At 46.9% G+C, this 22,157-nt stretch overlaps 1 protein-coding gene across 7 annotated transcripts in view; it reads left to right on the top strand.

Annotated features, from left to right (window-relative positions):
• Positions 1 to 22,157, top strand: part of ST6GAL1 (ST6 beta-galactoside alpha-2,6-sialyltransferase 1) — a 119,042-nt gene that overhangs the window by 80,092 nt on the left and 16,793 nt on the right. For 3 of the 7 annotated variants that reach the window (XM_034999792.1, XM_034999793.1, XM_034999794.1), the window contains 3 exons: positions 5,379 to 5,513; positions 9,256 to 9,891; positions 16,763 to 16,860. In XM_034999792.1, the coding sequence (XP_034855683.1) occupies positions 9,306 to 9,891; positions 16,763 to 16,860 (684 nt within the window). In that variant the 5' untranslated portion in view covers positions 5,379 to 5,513; positions 9,256 to 9,305. Of the gene's footprint in view, positions 1 to 5,378; positions 5,514 to 7,475; positions 9,892 to 16,762; positions 16,861 to 22,157 lie in introns of those variants that run through there. The other 4 variants (XM_034999795.1, XM_034999796.1, XM_034999791.1 and 1 more) reach the window with 3 other exon arrangements.

Consider the following 22,157-nt stretch of genomic DNA (forward strand, 5'->3'; position numbering starts at 1 on the left):
ATTGCATGTGATATTTTTGTCTTTCAAGCCATTTGTTTTTCCTGCCCATTGACCTGTTGATGAAACTAGATCAGTTGTTCTGTAGAACGCCCTGCTTTCTGGATTTGTCTCATAACTTCTCTGTGGTGTCCTGTAACTTGTTCTTCTTTCTCCTGTGTTTTCTAAAAACTGGGGTTACACGTAAAGGCTTAATTACATACAGATTAAACATTTCAGGTGAGACTTCTTCAGAGGTGGTGCTGTATGCTTCATGTCACTGCACGTACATGTCACTGCATGTCAGAAGGCACGTACTGGTTAGGTGTCCCACGCTTAGTGATGCTAAGACTGATCAGGGTCAGGTGGTGGCTGCCTTAAGAGAGGTGTTGTGTGTGTGTGTGTGTGTGTGTATGTGTTTAAGATAGGAGAAACAATAGCATGTCTGTGTGCTGATAAGCATGATCTTTGAAAGAGGGCTACATATGATGCAGAAGAAAAAGGGGAGATTTTGTAGAAGAATATCCTTAAGTAGATAAGAGTATACAGGACCTAGTGGAACAAATGTTGGGTATTCCAAGTGTTGGGTGCAGCCAATTCATCCTTAGCAACAAGAGGTCATTTGGGCATGAATGCAAGTATGATGAGTAGCTGTGGTACAAAGGTATGTTGTGTGTGTGGTAATTCTATTCTGATAGCTTCCTTTTTCCGTATGAATAAGTAGCAAGTTCATCGAGGGAAGGGGAAGATGAGGGGACTTTCCATGGGGAGAAAGTCAGATAGTCCTCTAGGAAACTGGCAGGTGAATTGACCAGAAAAGTAACATGTGATTGCTAGGAAGCATGAAGGAGCTACTTGCAGTTAGTGATCATGAACTTGAAGTGAAATCGATAAGTATTATTTTGTGATTTTCTTTAGCCATGCAGCTGCATACTTGCAGGTGTAGAGGAGGACAGAGAGTTGGATTTAACCAGGATTAGGGTTTATCCAACATTGTGTGATGAGAGAGGCCAACTGAATGACCGACCATGGAGTTGAAGGGTAGGAAGGGAAGTGAGGACATGAAGGAAGTGGGAGACAGTGAGAAGGTGGTAGGAGCAACCACAGGAAGATAGCTGGAGGTCAATACTAGTTGGGCTAAACTACAAAGATAGGAGCGGGGATTGAGGGTGGTGGTGCCTGAAATCAAGATTGTGGAGTTACTTGTTGAAAATGATAAGATCAGAGATATGACGTTGGGGGTGAGTGGCTAAAGTCGCCATCTTTGGAGTAGAGGAGAACAAAGAACTGAGAGACCAGGGGACTAGAATGGTTCTGAATGTGGACGTTGATATCCCCAAGAGGCAGGGCAGAAATAGTGTGGGGAGGATTATAGTGAGCCAGGTGCGAAGATATTCAAGGAATGAAGAAGAGTGTCCTGGTGGAGGGGAAATGACTTCACCAAGGCGGGTAGCAGGCAGCATGGTTTGCACGGGGTTGTGTGAGGGTGAAATGAGTTGGTGCATGTGAAGTTCTCAGCACTGAGCACAGGCTCTGCGTGTCTCAGTGCTTAACCCACTGGATTTATTTTTACAGGGCTGGGGTGGGGGGGGGGGATTTCTCTTCATTTTAAGACCTTCTAAGGGGCAGAGCTGTTCACATAGCTCTGTGTGCCCCCGGGAGATGATAAATTCCTTGTCACTCAGTGTACCCAATAGACAAAATGAACATCTGCAGCGACAGGGCTGCCAAGGGGATTCTAGCAACCGAAGGTGATGGGTGTGTGAGTGAGTGTGGGTGTAGCAGTTGAAGGACACGGGGGATGGGGAAGGGTGGTATCAGAGCTAGCTTCATCCTGTCATTCAGACGTGACTGAGCCCGTCCCTCTTCTGGCTCAGAACCTGGCTAGATGTAGAGCGGCCAGAAATAAACCTGAAAGGAACCGTCAGTCTGGGTGGGATATCCCATCTGCAAGCAGATAAATGTCACATAGTGTCCTGAGAGCCAGAACGGGCTCACTGGAGTCGCGTCGACCTCCGTGGAGTCAAGAAAGTGTTCAGAGCGCAGGGGCACTTAAGCTGGTGCCAGGGACAGTGTGGGTGCTGAGTGGGTGTGACCCCATGTGAACAGGGTAGGAAAGAACATTTCGTCGGGAGGAACTTTCCTTGCAGGGCAGCAAAAGACGAAAGAGCACAGGGCATTTGGAGTGCCATAATTGAGTTAACGCTGAGAAAATCACTCCTCTTGCCTATTTTAGTTTCCCTATCTGTAATTTGGGAGAGCAATGGTACACACAGGGTAGGGCCTGGTGAGAAGCAAATGAAATGATGCATAAAATTTTTGTCACAAGCCCTATTGTGATCCCTTTGGGTGTATTACCTTACTTGATTATTTAAACACTCCTACGAGATCAGCTCTTTTATTATTATTCCCATTTTACAGATAAAGAAGCTGAGTCTTAGAGGGTTGAGTAGCTTGCGGGAGGTCACGTAACTGGTGAGAGACAGTTTGGACTCTTGCCCCGATCTGTCTAATCCCAGAGCTCTGACCCTCAACCCTGAAGCTAGTCAGTGCTGAGCACAGAGCTAGTGCTAAATAAACGGTAGCTGTTATGGCCATGATTGCTAAAGTTTCTCACCCAGAGGATTGAGGACTCTGTTATAACTTCTGCAGCGGGTTGAAGTTCACCAGGCTGCAATCTCATGAGCAGCAGTGACTGTTTCTGGAAGACTCTTATCACCTACCATAGATGTACATCAACAGTTGCACTACTTTGTTTCAGCTAGTTGGTTTTTAGAAATCAAGAGCAGGGAGTGGTTGCTCTGTCCTAGGAGGGCAAGTTGTTCTGAGCAGATGTGATTGGAAGGGGGAGGAAGATCTGCGTTAGCTGCACTCCTCTGCTCTCTGGGCACTGAACTCAAACCAAAGTCGCACGCCCCGGCAGCTTACTTACCGGGGGGATGGCAGTGAACCAGCATAAGCAAGAGGCGTCACCTAAAGAGCAGCGGGCTGCCCGCGGTGTTCCTCATGAGGGGGCCAAGAAAGAACCTTTTCCATCAGTGATGCCTGAGGAAAGCACAGACCTCTTAAGAGCTGGTGATCCTTCATTCACTCCACAAATAATTATTATCTGCCACGTGCCATATACTCCTCTAGGCCCTGCAGATAGTAGCGAAGAAGGCTGACAAGCTTTCCACGGAAGGAGTTTCCATTTTTAGTAGAGGAGGCAGACGGTAATCAAATAATAATATGAATGCCCGCATAATTGCAAACTCGTGCCACAAAAGTAACATCCATGACTGGGAAAGGGGTAGGGCTCTCAGAGATATTTTCAGACTCTCCCAGAAGTCTGCCCGAGAGCTAGTGCTTTGAACAGATGAGGAGAGCCCTGAGTTTTTGACAAAGATCACCAGGACACCTCTCACTTTTGCCCCCTCAGACAGACCCACGGCGCGCCCACACCTGCCCACCTGTCAGTCTGAACCTCAGGCCTGCTGGGCGGGCGGGGGCCTCCCCCTCGGTCGGTCATGGGAGGGAGCCAGCTGTGGCCACCGTGGCTTTCTCTGCGCTCTGTGAGGGCTGCATCTCTTAGGACAGGCTTGGAGACCAGCCCGACAGCGGGTATCGAGGTGACACACAAGGTATTTTCAGTATCATCCCTAACAGTTTCACCGTAATTACTCCACTGACATCAGGAGCACAATAAAGGAAGTCAGACTGAGAGATGAGAAGTCCTCTCTCAGCTTGTTCCTCAACTGTTTTCAGGTCTCAATCATGTACATTTTTTCTAGATATTTGGACTTGAGTAACTTTTCGTCACAATGATGTATGCACAGATAACGTTCTCTGTTTCACTTTTTTGTTTTAATATTTGAAGAATTTTTCCCCCGATTGCTACATAAATTCACACAATTATTTATATATATTATGTTATTACCTTATATATTTTAAATTAATTAATATTGTTATATATGTGTGTGTATGTGTGTATATATATATATATTCTTTCTATCAGGTGGACGTACCCTAGTTTAACTATTTCCCTTTTGCTGAAGCCTTAGTTGTTAGCCGTAGATTTTCACCAATAGAAATCTCCCAACTGAAAACTGTTTTTCTTCTTGCATGTACATACTGCTTTATAAAACTCATTCTTTATCCCACTGATCCTCTTCCAAACCTCACCACAACTGTGAAAGGTCAGGAGTCCTTTATGTGCGAAGACACCAAAATATGTCCTCTTGTTCTCCTTTCACTTATTTATTGTCTTATTTCCTGCAAGTCAAAAGCTCTTAATTCTATGACCTGGTTACTTTCTAGAAAGGTTAAGTTAATTTCTACTTGCTCCCTCAAAATATACCAATTGTATTATAACCGGGGCAGTAATGAGTATTATCATTTTGAAAACTGCTGCCTCAGGTAAATTCTATAAACTGGCATCTTAACATGCCAGTTGTCCTAGTTGGGCTTCTCTCAAGATTCACCATAATTTTATATGCCTGTTAATTATGTTTTCAATTTTGTGATTTGTCCATTCATGAGGAGGGCCTGTTTATTTTGAGAAGCTTTGACTCTCTTTACCCTTTGTGCAGCTGGACTCTTTTTGTCCTTTTAATTACAGCATTTTCTTGGAGACAAGTGGGAGTTTTCATGCAAGTGACTCTATCAAAGTTTTCTTTTACTATTTTTCTACATTCCGTCAGAAGAGCTGACAAACATAGAATTCTGTTTTCACGCTTTCTAAAATTGTATTTTTATAATCTTTTTTCCAACACTAAGAGTAATGCATATACATTTTAGAAATTTTGGAATACACAAGAAACTGTAAAACATGAAAACATTCATTATTTTACCATCCAGGCTTACCTTATTTTGTTTTGTTTCTAGTCCTTTCTCTTTTTTACATGTACATTGAAGAAAAAAATTTTTGGATTTGATTAGAATATTATTTACAACTATATACAACTTTTGCAACTTATTTTTTTCCAGTTAGCATTATACTGATTGAAATTTCACATCTCATAAAGTGTTCTTTGATAATAAATAATCGTCTAGAGTATATTCAGGGATGATCTGAATCTTCTCTCCCCAAATTACTATTTGTGTGACCAGCGACTGAACAATCCTTTCTTCCTAGATTGGTCTGTGGTGCCTGCTTTATCCTTCTAGCATGTTCTTATCTAGTATCAGGCTATTTCTATGCCTTCTCTGCTATTCACGACCCTGAGCACAGCACCTATAATGGGCTCTTGTCTCTGTGTTTCTTTTTCTGAGCTCTCCAGGCTTCCTGGATTGAGCTGTAGTGGAAGCCAGGAAACTTGCAGAGGGGCCTGTCTGCCTTGTTAATATTTAACCCTGCCCCTGCTGGAAACCAGCTCTTACCTCCTCTTTGGTTTTTTTTGTTTTTGTTTTTTTGGCCTTTGCAGATGTTTTTTGATCATCCAGAGAAAAATGAGCCTTGGCCTCCAGACCCAATAAAGCAAACATTCCTCCCATGGAGAATAGCACTGGTTCCTAAGGACATGAAGGGCCTGCAGCCCCAGGGGGATTAGCCAAAAGCGGTAAGGAACACCTGGAGGCATGGGCTATGGGGGCAGCGAAAGGGTACATTCCTAATTAAAAAATGGGGTGGTAGAGTGTGCTGGCCAGGAGTCACAGAGTCTCGAGGTCTGACTACAGCTTCGCTATTGTCTTCACGTATTTGTTTAGTTCTGATTCAGTGGGGGGTGGGGGATAGGTGGTTTGCCTGTGTCTATAAACGGTAAGTGTGAGATTTGAAGTTATTCTGTGATTCAGCCCACCCTTTTTGAACACCTACTTTGTTCCAAGCCCTGCCTTTGGTACTGGGCATGTAGTGATGAGTAAACCAGGGCAGGAACCTTACTTTGAGATTTTCTTTCTGTTGCTTCAGGGTTGCCTTGTTCTTTATAGGTGACAATGTAGGTGGTACTGGATTCTTCTAGAAGCCCAGTGGGGGTAGTAAGGATTTATTGATATAGTAGCATCAGTTCAGTAATGCTTTATTGAAAACCCAGTCTATTTCGGGGACTGTGCCGGATGCTGGGGTTTCAGGCATGAGCCAGGAGGAGTTCCCCTCTAGCAGGGTCAGCAGGAAAAGCGAGCATTGCTAAACATTAGAAATGAAGGGGGAGTGGGTGCTCCATGGGAGGCCGGAAGCAGAAAGTTAACCCTGTCTGGTTGCCAGGCAAGTGGACAAGGGAGAGACGACAGCAGTGCAAAGGCCCAGAGGCTAAGACATCTGGAAAATCCAAAGCTTGATATGTTTTCCCAAAGAATTAGGGGAGAAAAATTTACTACTCCTTTCCTTCCGTTTGGGCTGCTTAGAGGGAACCTCCTCGGTCCCTGTCTCTTTAGAGAAGTTGGAGAGGGGATAAAGGGTCTTGGAGCTCTCTGTTGTCTATGAGCAGAAGCTCCAGCCAGAGAGTAGACTTGGAGCCTCAACAGAGGGTGGTGTCAGGACACCTGGGGAGCCCCAAGGTGAGCTTTCAGATGAGTGTCCCAGGGCCATGACCTTGAAGGCTAAGGCTGTCTTAAAGTGGCAGGACTCTTGTGCAGGGCTCTTTGGAGGAGCTCGTCTTTTCTGGGACCCTCAACCTTGGAGGATAGGTGCTGGCAGGAAGGTGACCACCATCCCCTTCCGAGCCTTAACGGTGAATTGGGTCCCGCCCCCTTATCTCCTGTCTCATTCACACATACACAAGGAAAGTTAAGTCCCAACTCTTAACTGCACCACTTCCAAATCACTCGTGCAACTTTGGAGATCAAATAAATAAGTAATAAATCGATAGATATAAAACCTCAGTTTTTTCAACTATAAATGGAGCCAATACAATTTGCTCTGCTTACGTGACAGGGTTATTCTGGGTCTCGTAAGGCTGTTACTGTGAAGGGGCCGCCTGAGGGGAAAACAGTGCCCGAGGGTGAGGGCTGGGGCATGCCCATGGCCAAGGGGGTTTTTCTGGGATTGCCTGGCTGAGTGACTTGTTCCTGCAGAGCCCCTAATTTCTGAGTCCTGTTTGGTCAATGCTGACTTTTCACTGTCTTTTAATACAGATGCCTTTTAGTGCCAAGACCATAAACTTTTAGAGTCAGACAGACCTAGGTTGGAATCCGGTTCTGGCACTGACTACCTGTTGACCTTGGAGAAGCCCTGTAACTCTGCTAAGCCTCAGTGTTTTCATTTTCTCCAGTGGGGCTGTGAATACTATGCCATAGTGTTGCAGTGAATACGAAATCCGACATTGCAGCTAGAGAGCCTACCATCTTGTAGGCACTTCTTAAATGCTCCATTCCCTTCTTCTTGAGTTCTTTAGCTCTCATAGCCATGGGATCAGTTTTCTGACCTGCCACAAAGCCCCCTCCCCCATTTCACGACCACACGTTTGAATTTTTCTCCCTCTGTGTACATTCTGTCACTTCCCACACTTCTGCAGCTCAAGGCAAGCGCCCATTCTCCCCAGAGCCACCTGTTCCTGAAGTCCGGGGTGGTGAGAAGCACGATTTGGTCTGCCCATAGATTCCAGGAATGGTCTCAATGTCACTTACATTAAAGAGTCTCAGATGAGGACGTGAGCTCGGGTTGATGAGTCATGGCCAGTGTTCCACTCTGCCATCTCTCCCTGTCCCGCACTGTCTCCACATGACCTCCAGCCAAAGGGGCTACTCTCTGGTCTCTGTTCAGAACACTTCCTGTGCCTTTGCAATGACTTAGTTCAAATACCATTTCTGCTGGTCATCCCAGAACTCCATGAGTGAGAGATTATTCTACAGAAAACCTAGGTAGAGACAGGTTTAGTAACTTGTCCAAAGTCACCAAGAATGGGGGGGAAACCCAGGTTTTGTGAATACCTAGTCCAGTACTTTTACCCCTTGTCCCGGATATCCTCAGCACTGGGCTCCATAGGAAGGAACTATGGATCCCTAGTGGGTTAGCAAAACCCCAGGGGTGATTGCTTAGACTCACTACGGTAAATAAACCCAGTTATTTAAGAAAGAATTTAATGTTTTCCAGAAGATACAGACATTGTTTGAGTTCAAAGTACTTCCATCTTCCATTCAGTTATGCAATAAATTCTGAGAAAACAAAGTAGGGCTTTACCCAGATATAAAGGGGACTATGAGGCTCTATTTTTGTAATAAAATCCATTTGCCAGAACGTTCAGCAGTTCTGTGAATGCTTATGCTGAAAAGGACATGGATTATGGAATCAAGTGCTCTTGGATTTGAACTTTAGTGCTACCGTTTACTCAGCTTTGTGATCCTAGGCACTTCTCTTAACCTCTCAGAGCCTTAGGCTGCTAATCTATAGATACGGAGATTGTAACACCTTCCTGGCTAGTGATGGTCAGGCCTCTCTGCACAGCTCAGGGGATGCCCTTCCTACTAGACTATCATGTACATACATGGTGCCGGCTGGAGCTGTACGTGGCGGGGCCCTGGTCTATGGAGAAATTAGGTGAAATAACATCTTACTTGATGCATCTTTGTTTTTATCTCCTTAATTTGTCACGTGTCTGCTGTCTTACCAAGATTTCCTCTCCTTTACCATGAGATGAGGCAGCTTCCTGCCACTTGATAGTACTCTTGCAGGGCACTCTGTGAAGCCAGGTGTTATGCTGTAAGCTAACTACTGGTTTTCTTCTCAAGCAGGAGTCCAACATCACAACCCTTAGAGAGATGCATCACAGGTCTATGGCACTGTCTGTGGACAGAGGTCTGGCAATTTTAAAAGGATGCTGGGCCCCTTGGGATTTTAGGGAGTTTGGATTCTTGTGAGGTAGACCAGTCATCCTGCTCTTCCTTTTTCCTCCTGGTTTTCTCCTAGTTTTTCAAGTATGCATGTGTTCATTGAACACACAGCATAAGGCCCCAGGAGTCCAGTGGTGTGTAAGCTGTGGTTCCTGACCTCACCAAGCTCAGGGTGCAGTCAGGGAGCTAGACCAAGACAACACAAAACTAAGAGTTAGGGTGTAAAAATGAATGGCAGGAGAATACAGAAAGTGTTCATGGCTCGGAGAGGAAAAGGGGAGTGTCTGAGAACTGCTGTCTACATTCAAAGCCCAAACTGAGGCCGAATGTTTACTTCAAGTTGTTGCAGGCTGCAGGGCTGGTGGGAGGTAGACCAAAGGCTGGAAGTGAGTCTCCTCCCTCTGAATCCATTGCCCAGCTCATCACTCCACCTCTTGCCTGTCACTACTTTTAGATTTTGTTCACATCGGGGTTTTTTTGTTTTTTTTTGTTTTTTGTCTTTTGTTTTTTTTTGCCTCATCCTACCTTTTCTAGGCTTGTTTTCTGCTCAGAACAGAGTGGCTGCCCTGAACACATCTTTCATTATGATTCACACCAACCTGAAGAAAAAGTTCAGCTGCTGCGTGCTGGCCTTTCTCCTGTTTGCAGTCATCTGTGTGTGGAAGGAGAAGAAGAAAGGGAGTTACTATGATTCCCTTAAGTTGGAAACCAAGGAATTCCAGCTGTTGAGAGGTCTGGAGAAACAGGCTGTGACTTCCAGCAGCACCCAGAATTCCCCCAGGGGCCGCCAGGCCCTCAGCAGTCCCCGGGGCCCAGCCAAGGCCAAGCCTCAGGTCTCCTTCCAGGTGTGGAACAAGGACAGCTCTTCCAAAAACCTCGTCCCCAGGCTGCAGAAGATCTGGAGGAATTATCTGAATATGAACAAGTACAAAGTGTCCTATAAGGGGCCAGGGCCCGGTGTCAAGTTCAGCGCAGAGGCCCTGCACTGCCACCTCCGGGACCATGTGAACGTCTCCATGGTAGAGGCCACAGATTTTCCCTTCAACACCTCTGAATGGGAGGGTTTCCTGCCCAAGGAGAACATCAGGACCAAGGCTGGGCCATGGGGCACATGTGCTGTTGTCTCATCAGCCGGATCGCTGAAGTCCTCCCAGCTGGGCCGAGAAATAGGTGGGTTCTGGGGTGTTAGGGCTGCTCCTCTGGGGCCGAGTGTGTGGTTGGGACTAGAGAGGAGCAGCCCAAGTAGGGCTTGTGACCTAGCACAGTGGGCCCACCGCAGAGTTTTGCAGCCTTCTCATGTGACTGAGAGGTATCCCGGGGGCAGCCGAACGGGTGGGGATCCATCCAGGCTCCCGGCATCTTTATCAGTGAGAACAGCTTTGCTTTTCTCTGTTTTAAATAGTGCTGTTCTGGGGCGCCTGGGTGGCTCAGTTGGTTGGGCGACTGCCTTCAGCTCGGGTCGTGGTCCCGGGGTTCTGGGATCGAGCCCCATATCGGGCTCCCTGCTCAGCGGGAAGCCTGCTTCTCCCTCTCCCCCTGCTCGTGCTCTCTCTCTCTCTGTATCTCTGTGTCTCAAATGAATAAATAAAATCTTTGAAAAAGAATAGTGCTGTTCTACAGAAGATATTGTTGGAAAAGTGAGTTCTGCCACTACCGATAGGCACCACACTGGAACTGACTTCTAAAAATAATAGAAGCACTGATTTCTCCGATCTCTTCTGGTCCTGAAATTCTGTAATTTTACTGGCTAGTTGAGGATTAATTGTCTCTCTTGGCTTTAACTACCTGAATAATTTTCAGCCTTTCTGTTTGAGGATCATTAATTAGAGTAGGAATTCTTAACTTGGGGACTGTGGACCAACTTTAGGGGGTTCACGAATCCCTAAAGCTGTGTGCAAAATCCCTGTGGATTAGGTGTGCATACTGTGTGTGTGTGTGTGTGTGTGGTAAGTCAGTCTGTACATTTTGCCAGAGAAAAAGTCCATAGCTTCCAGTCGATTATTCTCAGAGGTGTCTGTGACCCAAAAAAGGCTAAATAAAAGTCACCGGTCAGAATATATCAACTTGCTTTTTTTTTTTTTAAATCCTTCACAGTTAATAAAGATGGAAGGTCTGTCCATGTTTGTAAACATGTGTACAACACAAAGCTTAGGACTTTGGGCTTAGGGCTCCCTAGTTCCCTTATTTTGAGAGAATGTGTTTTCCATTATTGTGAAATCAATCAGGCTAAAGGAAGCATAGCACAGAAAGCCTTGCTCTTCTTGCAGGCTCTGGAAGGTACTGGAGCAGGTGAGGTCATACGTCTCCTGTTTTATTCCCTTCCTGTGACTGCCAGGAAAAAGGGTCTGAAACCAAGCACAGGCTCTCAAAGGAAGAACAGGAGAGGAGACCCAAATTGGATTCTCTGGAGCAGGAAGAAGTGGTGAGATCACATTCTGTGCCTTCCCAAATAGGCAGCACTCACTAATAAAGGCTGCCAAGATAACTGGCCCTGCCCCAACTTTTGCTTTTGCCTTTTTGGTTTCTTTTGGACTTTGTTTTCTAGAAGCTCAGTGTGACTGGTTTTTGTTCACCCATAATGTAACTAAATTCCTTTCTTTCTTCCTGATTTTTGCTCTATAATGGTAATGTTTCGAATATCCCAGGGGCTAGCGGATCCTCTTCTTCATGTAAACTCATCACTGACAGCCTGGCCAGAACTGGGTTACAGTTTCCAGCAGAGCCCGATACTTCTATGAATCAGAACTACAATCTTGATGCACTCCGTGAAAGTTTGGAGTGATTTACGTACACAGTAAAATAAACTTTTTCTGTAGACTACAGTTAGAATTTCAAGTATGTATTTCCCTAGAAAGACTTTGCTCTTGAGATGTAACGAACATTGCATGTTGGACTTCCAGTGTTCTGCTCTTTCAATAGGGCATTCCCCTGGGCATTTAGTCTAACAAATGTTTTAAGGAATTCATTCATTCTTGTATTCATTCATGGAGCTTTCAACCTCATGGAGCAGGAGCTTAGAATACAAACGGGAAAGAGACTGGGAAGGCCCTTTGCTGAAGGCCTGGGAGTATCAGGCAGCATGACAGGCCCATGGCCTTTCCACTATATCTGCAATTTGTCCCACTTATTGCTGACTATTGAGCATATTGGATGGCTTTAAATTGTTTGCTCTTACAAATTGTACTGCTAACAGGGTTTTTGCGCAGATGACTTAACTGCCTAAAGGGGAAATATCCACAGCCATGGGGCTAGACCAAAGTAAGATAAGTTTTGTGGCTCTTTTTTGTCCATTGCAAAATTGTTTACTGGAGGGATTGTAATAATGTACTGTGTCTCCAGCAGTCCCTCAAGCCAGCCAGCGGTGGGCACGGCCATTTTCAATTATTTTTGATACATGTACCCATAAGGTATCTTAGATTGGCTTGAGTTTTCATGTCAAACAATAGCATATTTGTAAAACATTGTGACCGACAGGAGTAATGCTTATCAAGCACCTGCTGTGAGCCTAGTGCGCCTTGCCTTTGAATCCTTCCAGGAATTCTGTGATACGGGGACGATTATTGTTCCCAGTGAACTGGCGAGCTAAATGTTGAGTCTCAGAGATCATACAACTGGTGAATAGTGGACTGGGACTTAAAACCGGGGCCTTCGACTCCAAGGCCCACATGCTCATCCCCTCTGCTCTTGGCGCCTGTGGTTGTTGCTTTATAATAAAATTTCTGGTGTGATGAATCCCTTGTCAGGTTAAAAAAAAATCCCATGATATTCTTGCTTCCTTGCTCTCCTACAGGGAAGGAGAAGCGCATTCTGAGTTGAGGCAAAAGCAAGAAGCAAAGGCTGCGTGGGGGAAAAGTGCAGAGTGTGTTGGGCTGGGATGTGGGACCCTGCAGGGTGAACGGGGCTGAGGAGTAAGGCCAGAAAGGTAGGCAGGGGTCAGCTCCTACAGAAAGTTGACAGTCACAATCGAGACTTAGGGTTTCATTCTTTAAGCCAGGAGTCCTAGAAGGAATTTGAGTGAGCAGGTAATGGGATCATGTGTGTTTTGGAGAGATTTCTCATTTCTCTGAACCCCCTTGTCTATGGGGACTGCTATGTAATCTATTATTAGGGATTACTGCCACTTCCGGGTGAGAAGTGCCAGGCCTGTTTGAGCGGTGATCATGGTGGTGGAAAGAACGGGTTTGATTTGAGAAGAGACAGAAATTGGTGTCTAGCTAGAAATGACCTTGAGTGACAGGTGGGAGCCGGGGTTTCTAGCCTGGAAGCGGGCGATCTCATATTACGGAGGAGCATGCTTCTGGAGGAGGACAGGTGTGTGTCGGAGGTGCTGAATCTGAAGTATTTGTGGATTTCCCTGAGTAGATATCTATGCGGTTGGGTATTTGATTCCAGGCAAGGGTCAGGCGGGAGGAGATGAGATTGAGGAATCATTTGTCCCGAGGTGACAGTTGCAGTCCAGGAGAGAGGGCTGAGGAGAAAGCCTAGGGAAAGTGTACATTTAAGAGACAGGGAAAAGCACAGGGAAGGCAGAGCCATTCAGAAGGCCGGTGAGAAGGCCCAGGGAGAAGCAGGTGTTTGCCATATGATGGAAGGCAAGGGGAGTGGAGTTTGGGCAGAGTTGGGGCAGATGGGGTTCTTGTGCAGAGTGAGGACTGAGAAGACATCCTTGGGTTGTGGAGCTCAGAAAGTATGATTCTTTATATCAGGGGTCAGCGAACGTTTCCTGTGAAGGGCCAGACAGCAAATACTTTTGGTTCTGAGGCCATACAGTGTCTCTCACAACTCCTCAGCTCGGCTGTCTTCGTGCAAAAGCAAACTAGACCATAGTAAGTGAATGGGCCTGGCTATGTTTCAGTAAAACTTTATTTACAAAAACAGAGAACAGGCCAGATTTGTCCTTCAGGCCATAATTTCCCGGCCCGGATCTATATTATATCGAGTTTACCTAACCAGGACCAGAATATAGCCTTCCAAATATGATTATATGATTCATTAAGCTACTTTGAAAATATAAAAAAAGCTTGGTCTAAATTGTGATAAAATTTCTTTCATAACAATTTCCAGCTACTTAGAGTTACCATACCCAGAGGCAGTGGATTTGGGCGTATTGATGAACTCACTAAGGAGCCGATTCTGTTGAGTAGTCTAGGCATGCAGTTGTATCCTGTGCATATCATGGCGCATTTATTTCTGCATTTTCTAATTTGTGTCTTTTCCTGTCCTCTAATTCTAAGTTCAACCGAAGTGGTGGCCCCTGTTTTCTGCAGCCTTCCCCTTGCAAAGGCTCATTTGCTGGGCTCCTGGGAGCTGTGGATTTTTCCTGGTGACTTCCTGGAGGCCCATTTGATTTCAGAACTTCTTCCGCCTTCAATAGCAAAGGACAGTTTGGCCAACAAGGATGCTCTCCTCTTTCTTTATGAACTTAGTGGCCTGTTTGAAAGTTTTCTTCTTTGACTGATTTTTTTTTTCTTCTTAGAATAAAGTCCAAATTTCATACCTGGCCTCCACAGCCTGTGTGGCCTGGTTCCTGCCAGCTTTTGTAGCTACGTCTTTTCTTTCTCTTGCCCTCACGCACTTGTCTCCAGCCTCACTTGTCTCCAGCTGAGTCCTTATTGCCCTTGGGGTCCCGACAGTGCCGCATCCTCTGGCTGGAATATACTTCCCTGAACCCTTCCCGTGCTCTGCCCTCCTTTGCGTTCAGCTCCGAGGCGTGTCCTGAATCATCACTCTCTCCAGAGGAGATTCCCTCAGCATCTCTGTCACACCGCTTAGTTTATTTGTGCCATAGCATCAGCCACAGTCCGTCATTATCTCAAGTGTTGGTGGTTGTATTTATTGGCTCCCTCCTTGCTGTAGATTGCAAAATCTCTGAGAGCAAGGACCTTGTCTTTCTTGTTCACGGCCATTGTCTCCGGCACCTAGAACTGTGCTTGATGGGGAGGAGGGGCTTAATCAGGATTTGTTGAGTGAACAAAAGCATTTTCTTTTCTTATGGTCAATACCAAGGATGGATCGTCAGCCTCCGGTGCTGGGTGTTCTCCATTACGCCTCCCAACCCACGCTCCTCCCTTTTCTGTTGGACTCTGTGCCCGCGGATATTGAATTTGGGACTGTGTCAACTGGGCTTCCTGGCCCTCTGGCTTTTATTTGGGTCTGGACAACAGAAGTGATGTTCCAAAACTGAGAAGGAGGAGAGTGAAGTCGGGGTGTCTGTCCCCCCAGCTCTCTCCTTGCAGAATACCCACGGGCTGCTGCTTTCCCTTGGCTCAAAGTTCAGCCCCTTTCAAGCAGCCTCTCTGTCTGAGGCCTGCTCTCTCTCTCTCTCCCCTCAGGCCAAGAAGTCAGAGGGAAGGAGGAAAGAGCACATGGGGTATTGATTCCCTTCTTGCCGGCTGGACGTTAGCAGGAGCCGTGTTCCCCTCAGGGCCACCACTCCCGACAGGTGGCCATCTTCAGTTCAGGGCCCCTGCTCTTCTGGCCACATCAGATGTGGGGGCTTGTAGGGGGCGCTTCTGTAGCCCACCCCGGGGTATTGGCCATTCCTTGTTGATTTCTTGAAATCCTACCTACAACGTTGTAAATAGTCCTTTTATTCAGTGACTTTTCTTCTCAGTGACTCCATCTGACTTTGTCATGTTGTGGTGCTGGGATGCCCACACTAATAATTGGCTCACCTGTGAAATGGGGAAGCTGACCGAGTGACGTTTCTGATGGATCTGCGTTTCTGGTGTGATTACTGCTGGGTCACTTTTGCAGACAGTGACTGATACTGACAAACGTGTTGCAATCTGAGTTGTGTAAAGGTGTGCCTTCTGCCCTATTTGAAGTTCAGGGTGCCTGCCCTGTAAGCTGATAAAGTTTGGACTCTGCACATCTCATGTAATTTTCAAACCATCTTGATGAAATTTGCCCTAGGATTGAGACAGGGTTGTTTTTGTGACTAGATGGTATGTCTAGATTCCTGAGGTTCAAAACATACGTTAGAAATGAAAGAAAGAGGGAGGCTTTCATCCCTTAATTCTGTGAGTATTCTTTTTTCAGATCATCTTGTATTGAGCCACCCCAAATAAATTTCCCACAGGGAGGGAAATAGAACAACAGAAAATTGGGCTGACCTCCAAACCTTGTGCAGATTTCAGTGGTGATCCTCAAACTTGCTTGATCAAGTCAGGTTGGGATGAGCTCCTAGGAGGTTGGCTCAAGGTTGAGATAGATCTTAAAAGTCATTAGTTCTCTCCCCCCAGAAGATTGGTCAGTGCCACATAGAGAAACTTCTCCAAGTCTTCCAAACTCTGCTGAAACAGCTACGGTCACAGGGAACTAGAGCCAGGGAGTGAATGGATTTTTAAAAACATGGTCTGTTTGATCTTGCCTGGATTTAGGACATTGTTTCTGGCAAAGAGTTTTTCTTTTTCGGTAGAAAATGTGACCTCCTTTTCCACCTCTGCCACCACCCAGGCTTGTGACCCTTCCTGGGCCTCAGATTCCTAATAGCACACTTAGGGAGTTGTCTTGGAAACCATAGTACATCCCCCCGATTTGCTGAGCACTGCAAGCTTCTCAGAGTGCTATGAGGACTTTGCACTTGTGGGTGACACCGAGCTTATGGTAGCATCTTCCTTTTTCTGACAGGGATGGAAGTATGACCTACTGGTAATACCAAGAGAATATTTGGGTTGCTCCTTTGGTGGCTGGGATAGCTATTCCACATGAAGTAGCACACCAGCCCTGGTCACCTCTCTGCCATGTTAAGGCACACTGGAGTCATGGAAGGGATTTCAGGGATGCCCGGTATGAGCCTTGTTAGCTTCTGCAGTGGCCAGGCGGACGGTCGGTCATCTCTGTCTACAAACTGTGCCAGGTTGCCCCATACAAATATGATCCTTTTCCCCTCTGATGGGGATCATGATGGGATAAAGACTGAGAAGTATGATTCTCTTGCCCCTCCCCTTCTTCCTGCCCTCTCTCCCTCTAGAACTTCCTCTTTTTCTGCATGTTGCTGGCGCTCATCACCTCTTTTCTGTTTCCTTATGGTTTATAGACGATCATGACGCAGTCCTGAGGTTTAATGGGGCGCCCACAGCCAGTTTCCAACAAGATGTGGGCACGAAAACCACCATTCGCCTGATGAACTCTCAGGTAAAATTTCTTCTGTGCAGATCTGGAGTGAGAGAAGGACCACAGTGTGGGCTCTAATGTAGACCCCACTTTCTGGGAGCACATCAGAGCCGCCAAGTTAATTAAGTCCCGTGACCTTCCTGAGTGCTGGAGTCCAAGACCCCAAGTGGGGATGTGTTCATGATAAAGCCCCTGTGGCATTAGGTGGCATTAACAGAGGTGTCCAGTGCCCCGAGAAAGGAGAGTTCTGCTGTCCCCATAGCTGCCAGGTTTTATCGGGAATATTGCATGAGGGACAACATGGCAGAGAATATCAGAGTGAGGGATGCTGGGGAACGTAAGTGAAGCAATGAATGTGGGCATGTTTGATAAGCTGTAAAATAGTATACAAGTATCGTAACACATCATCACTAGATGATGATGTGTTACATGGCGCTCGAATTCACGTATTGCCTCATGAATTCCCCTAGAGAATTAGTTTCCTGAAGTATTTCCAGGTGGTATACACTGATTTCTCAAAACTAATGGGGACTTGAGAAATACTCTTGCCACAAAGTTCTGTTAATAGATTTTAATTAGTGGTAAAAAACAAACAAACAAAAACAAAACTGGATGACACGTATATCAAAACTAGCGTGAGAGGTCTGCAAACCCATTCACCTCACTCACGACCATCGATGTTTATTGTTTTCTGCATAAACACATAAACCTCAGGTGTTTTTATGTCAATGTATAATCTCTGTACATTGCCTAGGACTCCATGGGCATGGAGTACACCCTGGGAGTGAACTTAAGTGCCCTTTCAGTACTGTTCCAATACACCTGCATTTCTCCACTCCTCTGCCATAAGGCTCCACTTCCGTTTCTCTCAGATCTCTTCACTGCTTGCCCCTCAGGAACTCACCAGCTGGGCAGAAGCTGCTTCTTGCATGGTCCACTTTCCATCTGAGGCCCACAGTGCTAGGAACCTTTGTATGAAGGAACTTGGATTGATCAACTTAACTTCTTTGCAAGTGGCTGCCATCTTGTTTTCTGTTCTTTCTCAAATCCCTTGATGATGATATCACTTTCTGTCGTTGTAATATCCTCAGTGGACTCTATGTGCTTTCAATTCCTATTTATTATTCAACCTTATATTTTGGGCTTTTATATTACTTCTATTATAAACTCTAAGAGGGCAGATTAAAAGAAATAGATTGGTCAGCAAGAGACTCTCTGGAGGACATGGCACCAGAGCTAGACTTTGAAATATGGGCGGGATTTGGAGAAATAGTAATAGGGAGGCATTCTAAGAAGTGGTATTGGCAGGACAGAGACACATGGGAAATGAGGGAGATATCCAAACAGGTCTGGCTGGTGTGGGGGTGGGGATGGATTTGTGTTGCCCTATAGAGGGAGATGAGGCTGGAGCTTCATGGCTGCTTGGACTCTGGCAAGTCTAGAAAATAAGGCAGAGGAGGTGGGATGAGCTTTCCCTTCTTTCTCCTTTTCCTTCTCGTGCCCCAGAGAAATCCTGGAGCTGGAGAGCACCTCAAGAAGTGCTACAGTGTAACCTCTATTTCTGAATCCATCTTTGCCTCCCTCCCCCCAACCCTTTCACAAATATGGACAGGACTGAGTAGAATGTGATAGTCAATACATAGATCTGCAGTCAGCCTGCCTAGGGTTGAAACCCTGGCTCTGTCTCTTAATAGCTAAGTGATCTTGCGTCAGTTACTTATGCCTCCATTTGTTCATGTGTGGAGAGGGGAGAATAGCAGTACCTTCTCCACAGCACAGGGTTGTTAGGAGGAATGAGCGAGAAGACCATGCAGAGCAGCTAGTCCCCGGCACGTACGTCAGTGGAGGATAGCCACTCTTACGTTCATGTGGGCCGACGCTGAGATGGGTTTGGGGAGCCCGGCAGGCTGGGCCCCTTCGTGGGCCACCACCTACGGCTACAGTCAATCCTCACGCAGAGAGATAGACAGTTGCAACGGAGAACTACAAGGGACAGGATCAAGGTGCTCTCAGAGCCCATATCAGGGACGTCAGGAACCTTGAGGAGATGAGACAGCTGTGTAGGCGTGGAGAATGAGAAGGGCTAGGGTCTCTCCTGAGGAGACAACAGCCTAGGTGAGGCCACGTGTGGGAGGGGGCAGGCCAGGGCCCCGGGGGCCGGGGGGTGCATGGGGGGTGTGGTGAACACGGAGGCTGAAGGTAAGGAGGAGCCACATCCTGGCGCTGTGGTCAGGAGATATTCTCTGTGGCATGACCAGACTCGCACTCTGCAAACATTGCTGGCGTCCATCTGCTCAGAGGCCCTGTGGCCCTGGGAGAGACACAGTCAGGAGGCTCTTGCGGGGAAAGACTGGCAGTTGCTGCAGACGAGAAATGAGGGTGAATGTGAGAAGGGCCTGCATCCGACAGCTATTTGGCATGTGTGGGCCAGAGGCGTTCATGGGGCTGCGGCGAGGGGTGAAGGGAGAGGGGCCGCCAATGCTACTGGGTTGCTGGCTCGTGTGGCTGGCCAGCTGGAGCACCTGGTATTGCAAGTGCTTGAAGACGTTTTGGGTTGTGTGGGCTGGGGTCAGACGGAGGGCGGGATAAAAACTGTGGTTCTGGAGAGCGTTGATCTGAGCTGCCCGTGGAGACCTGTGAAGAGATGTCAAGCAGGCAGCTGTACAGAGGGGGCTGGAGTTCCGCGGAGAGCTCTGCGCTGGGGGGCAGAATTTGCCAGTCATCTGTATCTGAGGCAGTGAGACGGTGGGGCCGAATGAGAGCACGAGAGATCGCGTGTAGACAGAAATTCTCCGCAGGGGCTTTGGGTAACAAACACAGGAAGAGGGGGGTAGTCAGCACCGAGGTGAGGCCGAAAAGCACTGTTCTCTCTTCGGCAAGAGGGAGGCCACCCGTGACCTCCGGCAGCAGCTGCCTGGGAGAGCCGCGGAGCCAGAAGCCACACTGGGGCGTAGGGTCAGGAGTGCGTGCCACAATGAATGTGAAGAACGAGGAAGGCCAGTGCGGGTAGTTCTTTCAAGAAGGCTGGCTCTGAAGGGCAGAAGAGCAGTAGGGCAAGAGCCATAGAGTCGAGGGTTCCAGGGCCTGTTTCTGTTCTTTTCATTTTTTTTAGATCGCAGAGAATTGAGTACGTTTGAAAGTCAGTGGGAAGACAGTCACAAGAGGGCACATACTGTATGCGTGTACCTACGTGAGGTTCCTGGAGGAGTCTGATTCATAGACAGAAAAGTAGAACGGTGGTTTCCGGGGCCTGGGGGTGGTGAGGAATTATCGTTTAATGTTTAGAGAGTTCCAGTTTGGGTAGATGAGGAAGTTCTGGACATGTATGGTGGTGATGGTTGTATAACAGCATGAATGTACTTAATGCCACTGAGCTGTACCCTTCAAAATGGTGGATATGGTACACTTTCTGTTATGTGTGTTTTACCACCATAACATTTTTTTTTAAGTCAACGAGGAGAAACCAGTTGATAGAGGGGAAAATGAATATACTGAAGAGAAGGGACAAAAAGTAAGTGATGGGGAGGAGGGATTGACCTAAAGCCCCACCGAGGATCAAGCCCACAGGAGGGAAGTCAGAAGGGAAGAAGGCTAGGAAAGGTGTAGCTGGAGGCCATTTGTAGTGGAAGGATGAAAGGGCTGCTATTTTCTCCGCAGAGTAGGATGTAGAGAAAGGGAGGCTTTTTGTCAGGAGGCTGATGGGAAGAGGGGTTTCCGTAGAGGAGGTCTGAGCAAAGAAGGCTTGGCGTGAGGAGAGCAGAGGAAGGAGCCAGCCAGAGGAACGGAGCAGGATTTCCAGGCCATGCGGACCACTTTGGGGCTGGAGAGCGTGACTTCAGAAAGAATGGGTATGACCTCCAGATTGGTATGTGGCAGCAATCGAGAAGAGGGAGCATGGAGGAGCCCTAAAAAATCTCTTGGGTTTGGGAGGCTACCCCCTTCTTAGGCATCTTTTCCAGGTGGTGAGTGAAGAGGTGAATCTCCATCCTGCAAAGATTTCATTTAAGGCCATGGTAGGTTTGCCTAAGCAGGTCTCTTCCAGGTTGGGGAGAGAAAGCCCACGTCTCGTGCATGGCAACAGGGTGTCCTGATTGGACTTCAACCGGGACATTCTCAGATCACTCCCGGGGGCTTATCCTGAGACCATAGCTGGTGCCGCTTGTTCAATACTTCTTCTGTCTGAGGCCCATACGTACCTTATCTCATGGGACCTTTAGGGCAATGCTGTGAGGTGTGATTACCAACCACCGTTTTCTGTGAGGACACCAAGGTTCAAAGAGTCTGAGTGACTTGCTCAGGGGAGGGCAGAAAGGACTCGAGAGAGGTGGGATTTGGATGGAGGTTGGTTTGCCAATTTTCTGGAAGAGTTTGTGTAGAACTGGTATTTCCCTTTTTTTGAATGTTTGGTAGAGTTGCCAGGAAAGCCTTCTAGGCCTATAATTTACCTTGTGGGAAGTTTTTTAGCTACAAATTCAATTTCTTTAATAGATTTAGGACTGTTCGTGTTGCCTGTTCCTTTCTGACCAAGCTTTGGCAATTCGTGTCCTTCAAGGAATTTGTTCATTTCTTCTAAGTCATTGAATTTATTGGCATAACGTTCATAATACGCCCTCATTATCTTTTTGTAAAAGATTTACTTATTTCCCTCATCATCCTTTTAAATGTCTGTAGAATCTGACGTGATGTCTGATGTGATAGGACATCCTTTGTGGTGATTCAGGCAGTACTGGAATTCACAGAGCTTAAAAGGACTTTGAAGATCAACAAGCCATGAATTCATTCCAGAAGTTCCTATTTAATCACCTGCCCTGTGCCAGCCTCTATGTAGAGAGCTGGAATTGAGCAGCCCACAACAGCAGTAAAACAGAGACAGACATGCTCCCTGCCCTTGTGGAGCCCAGGGTCTCCTTGGGTCATTTCATTTTCCAAGTGACACAACCCAGGCCTGGGAAGAGAAGGTGGCCTGCACAATGCCCAGAGGGTAATGGCAGGCCCAGGGCAGGATGAAGGCCTCCTCACAGCTGGGTTAGGCTCCTCCCTGGCTCTCTGCTGGCACCTTCCCAGTCCACACCTCTCACTCCCATCATCCTAGTTGCCCATCTCACTTGTTGCCTAGCTCTGCCACCGTGACGTCTGGTCTCCGAGAGGAGGTGTGTTTGTCTGTTTTGTTCACTCATATGCGCATGTGCCAGGACCAGTGCCCATTGCATAGTAAATGTGAAATAAATATTTGTTGAATGAAGTATAGTCTAGAGAACCCTCTGCTCACTCAGTGGACTGCCTCCAAACTTCTCCAAATTCTTTAAAAAAATTTTTTG

Source organism: Mirounga leonina, unplaced genomic scaffold (assembly GCF_011800145.1).
Source record: "Mirounga leonina isolate KUSES-001 unplaced genomic scaffold, KU_Mleo_1.0 Mir_115, whole genome shotgun sequence".
NCBI classification, from domain to species: Eukaryota; Metazoa; Chordata; class Mammalia; order Carnivora; family Phocidae; genus Mirounga; species Mirounga leonina.